This window comes from Coenobita brevimanus, chromosome 22 (genome assembly GCF_032717465.1).
Source record: "Coenobita brevimanus isolate Jiangsu-jjx chromosome 22, ASM3271746v2, whole genome shotgun sequence".
Classification (NCBI taxonomy): Eukaryota; Metazoa; Arthropoda; class Malacostraca; order Decapoda; family Coenobitidae; genus Coenobita; species Coenobita brevimanus.
Window position 1 is genome coordinate 20,208,792 of NC_136975.1, and position 12,007 is coordinate 20,220,798.

Consider the following 12,007-nt stretch of genomic DNA (forward strand, 5'->3'; position numbering starts at 1 on the left):
CAAGGGAATGAAATGACTTTAATCATTATTCGATGCTGCACAAATCACTGAGTAAGGAATCTGAGGAGCGTGAAGTCTGGGCGGGCAAGAATGAAATGATAGGAAACAGTTCACTCAGAGTGGCCAGGCATAAATTTCTAGTTTAGCTAGAAGTGTCATTTTTTTACGAAATGGATCGCAGGTAAATGCTCTACAAAATTCTATAATCATTGTCGAAATGTTTATATGTTTGTGTGTAAATGACCATTGAATAAACAAGTGAATGATACAATATGGTAATTCCTTTTTTTTTTTTTTTTATAGATGTTTTCGTTCATTAAGATCAAACAAATTTTTGTGAAAAAAAAAATACAGCAAATTATATGGTTGGACTCAACCTACGTCGAAAGATTGTGAGCGGTTGATTTCACACGGACAAATCCTGAGTCAAAAGAGTGAGAGCGGTTGGATTTCACTTGGACGAATCCTGCGTAGAAAGAGTGTGAGCGGTCGGATTCTTCACTGGGACCCCGTGTATGGACCCCGTGTATGAAATACTGATGGGCGATACTCGATTTTTTCTGTAATCGATTATTATTTCGAGTACTTTTTTGGTCAGTAGTCGATTAGTAATCGATTACTTTTCGACTCCTTTTACCTTGAAATAGATATTATATTTGTATTGGTAAAATACAATGTAAGATAAAATGGCTTCATTGTAGTCTCTCTCTCTCTTTCCAAGCGTGTCGCTAAAGAAAAAGATCCGGGAAAAGTGAAAACATTATTAATACCTGAAAATTTAATTAACCAGTAATCAGATCTGCTGAGCCGCCCACCGCACGGTCACACGACTCATACACTGCCACACAGCTGGCAGCTGTGAGTGTACACCCACCACAGCCTACACAGTACACAGTAGTACACAAACTGCACGTACGAGTTTGTTTGTGTATTAGATTCGTCTTCTCCAACATCTGAGGCCCCGGCTTTTTATTCTGCTCGTACATACACGTTATTAAGTCTCAGCTAACTCTGTTTTACATATATCTGTAAGAAAATGCGTTTATTATAAAAGAGTAATATGTACTGGGTAAAGGCCATTGAAATTTCATGTGTGTATGTTATAATGTGTAATTTATGCTGGGAGTAATCATTTGGTAATCTATTATTGGGAGCTATAATCAATTAGTGAAAAATTTTACCTTGTAATTGATGTAATTGATTACGCCCACCACTAGTATGAAAGGGTTAAATTGATGTACTCAGTTGCATACGGAATGGTATCAAAGTTAATAGAGATAAATGACTATATCAAAGAAATGGAACATCATATTTTTTGCCTAACTGAAATAAAATTAATCCCAAGGATATCAAGTGACATCCTATGCTTTGAGGATTACAGTATATGAAGAAGAGATAGAAATATGAAAAAAGGAGTTCTGGTGTTAACAAAGAAAAATCTACAAGTCAGAGATACAGCTAGATATACCGTCACAAGCAGAACTGATCACATTAGGGACTGACACATCTGAAGGGAAAATATGTGTGGCAGATTTATACATGCCACCCAAAACAAACATCTGGGAAAGAGACGAATATGAAGATCTGGCAGATAGTACAATTCAGAGTATAAGAGCCCTATTACGTGGGATGGAAGAGAAATATGAAAGAATTATATTATGTGAAGACTTCAATACAGATATAAATTAGAATACTCTAGATGTAAGAAGCTATGAAAGCTGTTGGGATCAAAAGCTCCTAAATCTTGTACAGGAGTTTTTCATAACACAACATGTAAAGAAAAACACCAAAAAAAGGGGACTGATGATCCATCATTACCTGATCTTATAATTACCAGGCAAGATAATGATACCGACAACATGATGTATCACCTCAATTCAGCAAAAGCAACCATGCAGTATTAAATTGCAACTTCAGGATCTGCATATTTTGTAGTTAGCAGTAATGAAAGTTACAAAAGAGCCTAAACTACAAAAACGGCAACTACCATGACTTACAGACTTACTTCATAGAAATAGATTGGGAAAAGGAGTTTAGAAGAGAAGATATATATATCATATATGGAAGATTCTGTGAATTTTATGAAACAGGAGTCCAAAACTATATCCCTCAGCACAAAGAAACAGAATAAAGGATAAAGAAGTGTTATAACACAGAATGTAAAAAAAAAAAAAAAAAAGCATCTGGGAATAGATAGATAGATAGTAAAACACATCAAAAGAGAAAAGAGGCTTGCTGTGGAATAGTCATAGAAGACAATATAATAAGAGGGCATATGACAATTATAAACAGACAAGAAAAGATTATACAAGGATAAGGAGAAAAGCTCAAAGGCACTTTGAGGAAGGCATTATAAATAAAAGTAATGATCACCCGAACATTTAGTAAAGCTACATCCAAAGCAAAACCAAAGTTAAAGATAAAATACAGTCTCTCATGGATGAGGGGACAACCCATATCCAGGAAAAAGATATTTACGAAGTTCTTAAAAATTTCCAAGCAGTTTTTACAGAAGAAAGTAAATTTGGGAGAGATAATGAGGAAGATGCATGCCCACACATATTGCCAGATAAATGAATATCGGAACAAGAGGTACAAGAAGAGTTGTGGTAATTAGACAAAGGAAAAGCAAACGGTCCTGACGAAATTTCAGGTTGAGTGCTACATGAATGTGCAGAGGAGTTAACCATACCAGTATATTTAAGATTCAACGAATCCTTAAGCCAAGGTAAACTACCTGATATTTGGATGAAAGCAAAAATTGTTCCCCTGTTCAAGAAAGGAAATAGAATCCACTCAACTACAGACCAGTATCCTTGTCCTGTGTTGTAAGATAGATACTTGAAAAGCTAATAAGAAAAAATTTGGTAAACCATCTGCAAAAACACAATATAATAACAGAAAGATATTTCGGATTTAGAAAAGGAAAATCATGTGTTACAAATCCATTAAGCTGTTGTGATAAAGTTGCAGGAACAGTACAGAAAAGAGAAGGATGCGTGGCCAGTATCTATATAGACTTTAGGACTGCATTTGAAAGAGTACTGCACCAAAGACTTTTATGGAAACTGTACCATCAAGGAGATATCCAAGGCAATCTAAACTGTTGGATGCAGGATTTTCTTAGAAAAAATGGAATTGAGACCAGTATTAAGGTGAAATTACTCATCATGGAGGGAAGTGACTAATGGAGTTCCACTGGGCTCTGTATTGACATCAATTATGTTTTTAGTATATGGAAATGATTTAGACGGGAACACTGGATATGAAAGCTATCTAAATATATTTGTTGATAATGTAAACATACAGATGAGAATTACAAACACAGACTCTAGCAGAGAGCTACAAGAAGAATTAAATAAACTTCATGCATGAAGCAATAGATGGCAAATGGAATTCATTGTGAACAAATGCCATGTAATTAAGTTTGGTAAAAGTGGAAAAAGACCAGACTGGGATTATAAGCAAGGAAGTTCAACCCTACACATATCAGAAAAGGAGAAGGACATACGAGTGATTATCAGTAACTATCTCCGGCTGACCACATAAATGAGAAGGTACGGAACATGGATACACTGTTTGATAATATGTGAACAGTATTCACATAAATAAATGATGACCTGCTGAGAAAGATTACATCATTCATCAAACCAACTCTGGAATGTGTATCAGTAGTCTGGAATCCTCATCTTTAAAAACACATAGTTAAGACTGAAAAAGAAAAAAAGGGCTACTACAAAATGGATACAAAGCTTAAAGGAACTACGCTATGAAGAAAGACTAGAAAAAGTGAACCTACCAACACTTCAAGAGAGGAGGAAAAGAAGTGAGAAGGAAAAAAGGAGACATGATTATGATATATATATATATATATATATATATATATATATATATATATATATATCTTACAGCACCTAACGCGGTAAAGAGAGAGATAGAGAGAGAGAGAGAGAGGCAGAAGGATGCTTACACAGTGTTGATGCATATACAGCCACGTAAGCATAATATCCATAAGCTTGAAGATAATGAACACCATGCTTTGGAATAGACGCCATGGGCGAATGTGTGGGCAGTGTGTGGGTAGTCAGGAGGAGTGAAGGTGGGGGTGGCAGTGATCCTGTGGAATTATTAGACAGAGACTTGAAAGGGTGATGTGCGACTCCACGACCATCCTGTGAAGGTGCTAATATGTGAGGATATTATGCCCGTGAGGGCCTAGTGTTGCGTACCTCACACCCCTACCCATACACTAATACTGTGTGATGAAAACTGTACCCGCCACAAGTGAGTTGCCCTTGCTTACTGTAAGAATACTTATTAATCTGCACGTGGTTGATGTCACGACATAGCTCGATTATAAATGTAGGAAAATAAGGACGAAAATTTAAAGTGATATGTGTATATGAAGTAAACTGTGGTATAACATAGCATACCGAGCGAAAATTGTAATTCTATATATGACCAAGTGTTATACAATGACGAGTGATGCCATTATAGTATATTGAGAGAGTAAAATTGCAATTCCAGGTATGATCAAGATATGTGATGGCACAGGAGACAAACGAGTGTGGAAAATTAGGGAACCGCAGCGGGAGGAGCGAGAACAGACACAAGAGGTCACGACTTTACATCAAGAAGAGTCAACATAGCGGGCAAAACCCAAAGTGGCAGAGGTCAGAAAATCCAAAACCGACTACATCACGAATGGAAGAGCCAACATGCGCTACCCATATGGGCATTGAGGTGATAGCCTACAGCTTAAAGGAATTGAATGCTACCATGAGGTTACCACAGACCCAACTACCAATCTTCGAAGGAAATAGCCGGAGGGAGTATGGGAGTTCATCCATGCATTCGAACAGAACATTGGGAGGGCTGCAGTCCCAGAGGAATATAAGCTGCGGACACTCATGAAAGCATGTGCAGGGTCTGTCAGGAACTTGCTACAAACATGCAACTATTTGGACCCACAAGAGGATTACAAGAAGGCGATGGCCATATTGCAGGACAGGTACGGAGACAGACATCAGTACGCCCAAGAGATTGTGGAGGGAATACGTGAGGGGTCCAAGATCAAGGGTGAGGATGAGGGTGGCCTTAGAAAATTCGCTGATGAATTAGGGTCATGTATTTTGAGTCTGGAGACCATCGGGAGATTGCAGGAGTTGGACAACATTCGCTTCATGGACACACTGTCACGTTGGTTACCTGAGAGGGCACTTATGCAATATGAGGACGAAACCTTTGCCCACAACAAACGATACGGGAATTATCCTGGTGTTAAATGGTTGAAAACCTTTATCCTGGAGGGAGCAGACAGAGTGTGGGTGAGGAGGAGAACCGAGGAAGGGGGTGCGTCCACCAAGCGAGCTAGTGAGGTTGGTGCTAAAAGGAATCCAGATGGGCGTGTGATTGGCTTGGCCACCATTGGTGCTGTCAAACCTGCAAGTGAGAGAGACATTTGTCGGCTGTGCGGGGGGGCTGCACATTCTGGCAGGATGCAAGAAGTTCTGTGCCATGAGAGTGGAAGAAAGGACAGCCATGGTCTGATGGCTCAAATACTGTTATGTCTGCTAGAATAATACCTACTTGGCAGCTGAGTGCCGGACCTCAGTTTGGTGTGATATAGAGGGTTGCACTGGGAAGCATTCGCGATGGTTACACCCGACTGGCCCAGTAAGGGAAAGGTCAGCACATCTGGATGCAAAACCCTAACATACCCTGCAAACAAGCTGTGTCTGCTAGAAGGGAGCGGCGAGTGAAAGGTATATGGTATTGGTTGTGACCGACCAATGGGGAGAGTCTTACTGTGTCTAACACGGTAAAGAGAGAAAGAGAGAGAGGGAGAGAGAGAGGCAGAGTGGGAGAGGGAGAGGCAGAAGGATGCATACTCAGTGTTTATGCATATACAGCCACGTAAGCATAATATCCATAAGCTTGAAGATAATGAACACCATGCCTTGGAACAGACGCCATGGGCGAGTGTTGGGGCAGTGTGTGGGTAGTCAGGAGGAGTGAAGGAGGGGGTGGCAGTGATCCTGTGGAATTATTAGAGAGAGACTCGAAAGGGTGATGTGTGACTCCACGACCATCCTGTGAAAGTGCTAATTTGGTAGGATATTACGCCCGTGAGGGACTAGAGATGCATACCTCACACCTCTATCCACACATTGATACAGTATGATGAAAATTGGACCCGCCACAAGTGAGTTGCCCTTGCTTACTTTAAGAATACTTATTAATCTGCACGTGGTTGATGTCACGACATAACTCGATTATAAACGTAGGAAAATAAGGACGAGAATTTAAAGTGATATGTGTATACGAACTAAACAGTGGTATAACATAGCATATTGAGGGTAAATTGTAATTCTATATATGACCAAGTGTTATAACAATGATGAGTGATGCCATTATAGTATATTTAGAGAGTAAAATTGCAATTCCAGGTATGACCAAATAAACAGTCGAGTCCATCTGGGCGGGTTTCATTACCCCGTTTCCCCCTCCAAGCGTGCAAGCGGGTTATATATATATATATATATATATATATATATATATATATATTCTGGGAGGCATACGAGGTTGAAAGCTATCGTACATTCTCCTTTATTTATTTTCTTATGTTTGGTTTCTATTAGCAGTACAATTATTCGGTGAACTTGGAGTTTCTTCATGAGTTCCTCAAAGGAAATCAACGTTTTTGAACTTTGTTCCATCTTCAGGTTGGGTCTGATGGTTATGGGTGGCTGCTTATATACAATTCAGGTGAATGAGGTGGTGACAGGTGGATGGAACTAATCAGCTATGCTAATCGCTCATTGGCTACTTCGTTGGTTACGCCCATGTGGTGTTCTGATGAAGATGGGATTTGGAAATCATCGACTTGTGTGTTTATTGTAGCTTGTTTTGTGATAATCTAGATTACCTCCTAGAAACAAGAGATAGCGAGCATCTTGTTATTCTGGTGTTCTCATCCAGGTCTTGTCATGTCCACTGGGAGATGTGTAGGGTGGCGTAGTACTTGATGACTTCATTCTTTCGATGACAGGTTAGGGGCATCGATAGTCTGGTCCGTGCCATTTCAATGTATAAGTGAGGTCCACATTCCTCACTGTTGCAGTTATGCTGGTAAATGACATGGTCCTCCTGAAGAGGTGTCTTGGTCACGGCGGGTCGGTTATGAAGCAGAAAGTGGGCTGTTTTCTTTGTTTTATAGTAGATGATAAGAGAAGTTTGTTGTTCCGGGTCTGTAGGGCGTACATTACTGTATACAGTGTCCTTGATGATCTCATTCATCTAGTAGCCTGCAGACATGTGGTATCTGCAGTATATCTTGATGTGTTTGCCAGTTGTGGGTGTAGTGGCGTCTTGGTGAGTATACCATTTGTCCATGTGTCTCTTAATTACATCAGATATGTTGGTGTTACTGTGGCCATTGTGAATAAGGACTTAAGTCACGCATTCTATTTTCTGGTGGGTGTCTTTCCAAGTGCAGCAGTGGGAGAGGGCTAACCTGACATAGGCGCTGATGGTGGAGCGCAGGTTACGTCTTCAGCATTCACTGTCTCCACTTAGTCAGAGTCCAATGTTTGTGGGCTAAGTGAACACACACTGTAGTCTTGAATCCTACACTGTGTGGAGTGACAAGTATATCCAGGAAAGAGAGGCTTCCTTTGCTGGCTTCTTCATAGGTGAAGTTAACTTCAGAGGCAGCGATGAAGCACTATATGAGGTCCTGCAACTCCTGAAGGTTCTTGATATGAAAGAACATGTCATCGATATAGCAGCAGTATCGGGAGAGGTGGGTAGTAGCTAGGAGTCTTGATTTGATAGTTTCCATGTAGAAATTAGCGAACATTTCTCGAAGGGGGCTGCCCATCACCACACTGTCGATCTGCTGATTCATCTGACCTCTCAGGTAAGTGAATGGAGCTTCATTCGTGCAGAGCTCCAGCAGACTATTCAGGGCCTTCTCTGGTATGTCAAGGGGCTTGATGTCTTCACAGTGGTGTACACAGTCAAGCATGAAGTCAAACGTCTTGTCCACAGGAACATCAGCAAAGAGGGTTTCGACATCGAGGGTGGCAATGATGTGGTCGTCAGCAGGAGGGGTATCAAATAGGACTACAAGGAAGTCCGAAGCAGGCGATAGGCTGTATGTGTTAGGTACATATGGTGTCAGGAGTCCGTTGAGTTTCTTTGCCATGATGTAGGTCGCGGTGGGTATCTGTGAGATTATCAGGCTTACAGGAATGTCAGGCTTGTGTGTCTTGACGTTGCCGTTGGCGTAGCCTGGTGAGTACTCGCCAGTTTTCTTCAGATGATGTAATCCATTGCTGGTGGCATTGATGGTGAAGATGGTGGCGTTAACTCACTTCTTGATGTAGTCAATGTGGTTATGAGTCTTCTTTCTGAACTTAGATATGTCACTGCAAATGGTGTTGATCTTTTGAATGCAATCTTCCTTATTGAAAATGATGAAGGCGGCGGTTTGGTCAGTGCGTCCATTGACAATATTTTTGTTTTGTCACAACTGTTTGGCAGGCAGGATAAAGTTTCTGATAATGTGTTTTTGTGGTGAGAGCCACTGGTCTCGGTGGCCTTTGCGAGGAGGGAATGTTGAAGGTCAGTTGTCGTTCTTAGTTTCCCTGCCCTTCTCATATCGCTGTTGAGAAGGACCTTGATCCTCGGTCACTTGTGGAGGAAGCGCTGCTTGGAGAGGTAGTAGCAGTTAAGTCCCATGCTGAAGGGTTCCTCTTGGTCTATGGTCAGGTAGATGTCGGTGAGGCTGATGTAACTGGTGGTAGGGCAGGACAGTTTATTGTTACCGCCATTGAGTTTGGAGAGCTTGTTGTTGGTGATACTTTCCATACCTATGGTGTTGCTCCTGGAGTGTTTGGAATTCTTCGGCAATCTGTTTCCTTAGAACATCTGTGACAAGAGCCTCGATCCAATTCCTCATGAGAATTTTCAGGTGTTGTAAGTCCCGAATGGTTTTCCTCTCTAACTTTCCGTTCTACCAGTTCTCTCCGGAGCCGGCGTGTGCTTTCATAATTCCTGGCACTCTCGTTGTGTAGTCTTATGTTGATGTAGCCATGCAGGATACTTTCTTGGAGGCATAAATAAACATGTATATCTATATTTATCTGTCTGTCTATCTATCTATCTATCTATCTATATATATATATATCTATATATCTATCTATCTATATCTATATCTATATCTATCTATCTATCTATCTATCTATCTATATCTATATCTATCTATCTATATCTATATCTATCTATCTATCTATCTATATCTATATCTATCTATCTATCTATCTATCTATATATTGTGGCTATGTGCGTGTGTGTGTGTGTGTGTGTGTGTGTGTGTGTGTGTGTGTGTGTGTGAGTGAGAGAGAGAGAGAGAGAGAGAGAGAGAGAGAGAGAGAGAGAGAGAGAGAGAGAGAGAGAGAGAGAGAGAGAGAGAACGGGTGGAGGGGGCTGGCTTGTGTAAACTCTTAAACTTGCCAATGTTAATTGCAAGGCGAGGTGCGGCGCAGGAGAGTGGTAGGGGATAGCTGGAGGGAGAGGAGGACAGAGAATGAAAGAGGCAGACAGGGAGGGAAAGGGGAGAAAGCAAGTACGTGGGGAACAGGGGGGAATAATCAGGGTAAGGGATAGGGAGAGGGAAGTGGGGTAAATGGTGGAAAGAGGGAGCACTGTTATGGTTAAAGGAGAGAGAAAGGAAGAATAAGGGTTAGATATGGAGAAAGAAGATGGGGAATATTGGAAAGGAGGGACATTGCTTGGGACATGAGATAGAGAGGGAGATTAGGGGAGAGAATGAGTGAGGAAGGGCTCTGTGAAGGAAGCCGGTAGCGTAGGACTGGGGAGACTGTGATCAGGGGAAAGGGATAGTCGAGTGGCACTGGTAGAGAGGAAGAGGCACGGGTAGAGAGAGGGGGATATTAGTGGAAGTCGAAGAACTAGAATCACAGAGATACATTTGGATATCACATGCTGGTGCCACAAAATATCATGACTAACCTGGAAAGCATGCAGAGAGCGCATACCTCAGCCAATGCCAATGCCATTGCCATTAAAAAGAATCTGGATCTGAATCTGTGAAGATATTGTGCTGAATAATGGAGATATTGTGTGGGATACATAGGATTCGGATCCGTATCCGCCCGAAAATTTAATGACTACTTTCTTGGTCCATGATCCAGCCTTCCACAAAATTTCATTGAAATTCATCTAAGACCCTTTGGAGATATCGTGTGAACAAACAAAAGGACAAACATAGGTGAATACATAACTTCCATCAACTTCGTCGGCGGAGGTAATAACTAATGCTAAAGAGGACAAACAATATTGAATATTTCATTAATAAGCTTTCAGGTACTTACGCTCCCGTCCGGGGCAGTAGGATCAAGTAATAAGTTGAAATACATGTTTCTTAAGAATATGTATGAAGCCACACTTAACTTTTATTCTGTGAACTAATATCGTTGGTGGGTTTCACTTAACACAAAGACCATTATGAGTGGAGGATACTTCCTCCCTATTTGCCACATCAAATTCTCACGTAGACGTGAATCATCAGGTATCGAAAATGATTCTCAAGATGTTTGGCTAGTGTATACGTGACACCAGACATGCTTGGATTTCTATGTAAATCCCCCCAGATTCGAGTTCATTACGTTAAGGTACCGATACACACTCACAGTCAATATATATATATATATATATATATATATATATATATATATATATATATATATATATATATATATATATATATATATATATATCCATCCAAATCCAATCCTACATTGCCCCATGAGGAGCGTAGGAGTCTGAGGCTGAGCAGTTGGTCCCGACATTTAAGATGAGAGTGACCAGCCTCACTCATCCCTGAGTGGCATTACATGAGCAATCAACCCCAACCACCCCTTGGATATAAACCTTCACCGGCTCAGTACAATTGGAGTGCAATAATTACTCACTAAACCACCAAGCGCCATAATTTGGTTATATGGTTACCACCCAGCATAGTAAATGGTTTCCTGGTGTCCAGGAAACCATTTGGCTTGTCACTCAGTGTAGAGTCACCCACAGGCAGAAGGAAGAGGAAAGAATGAAGGAAAGAAAGACAGAAGAGGAAGTGTAAAGTTACCCATAGGCAGAAGGACAAGGAAAGAATGAAGTAAAGGAAGACAGAAAAGGATGGAAGGAAAGAAGGATGGAGGAGAGGAAAGGGCAGACACCCGACAGCACTACATCGAGGGAATGGATGGTGAGCGCCCCCACCTACCACATATATATATATATATATATATATATATATAGAGATATAGATATATATATATATATATATATATATATATATATATATATAATTCTTGGAAGCATACCAGGTTGAAAGCTATGGCACATTCTCATTTAATGATTTTCTTATGAGCGGTTTTTGTTTGCAGTACTATTTTTCGGTGATCTTGGAGTTTCTTCATGAGTTCCTCAAAAGGCAGCAACGTTTTAATTTTCTTGTTCCAACTTCAGGCTGGGTCTAAGTTTTTTCATGGGTGGCTGCTTATATACGCTTCAGGTGAATAGGGTGGATACAGGTGGGGGAAGCTATCAGCTATGCTGATCGCTTATTGGCTACTTCATTGGATAAGCCCGTGTGGCATTTTGATGAAGATGGGATTTGGAAATCATCAACTTGTGCGTTTATTGTAGCTAGTTTTGTGATAATGCAGATTGCCTCCAGAAACAAGAGACAATGAGGGTCTTGTTCTCTGTTAATTATTCTGGTGTTCTCATTCAGGTCTTATCGTGTCTAATGGGAGTTGCGTAGGGTGGCGTAGTGGTTCTTGATGGCTACATTCTTTAGGTGACAGGTTAGGGGCATCGATAGTCTGGTCCGTGCCATTCCAATGTATAGGTTAGGTCCTCACTCCTCAGTGTTGCAGTTATGCTTGTAAATGACCTGGTCCTCCTGAAGGGGAGTCTT

The 12,007-nt window shown here is 40.9% G+C and overlaps 1 protein-coding gene across 1 annotated transcript; it reads right to left on the reverse strand.

Moving 5' to 3' along the window:
• Positions 1–7,726: 7,726 nt before the first annotated feature.
• Positions 7,727–8,874, reverse strand: LOC145392443 (uncharacterized). The gene is made up of 2 exons (XM_080266851.1): positions 8,699–8,874; positions 7,727–8,339 (listed from the first exon to the last, which is right to left on the reverse strand). Exons 1-2 carry the CDS (start codon positions 8,872–8,874, stop codon positions 7,727–7,729), a joined length of 789 nt encoding a protein of 262 aa, XP_080122977.1.
• Positions 8,875–12,007: the final 3,133 nt, after the last annotated feature.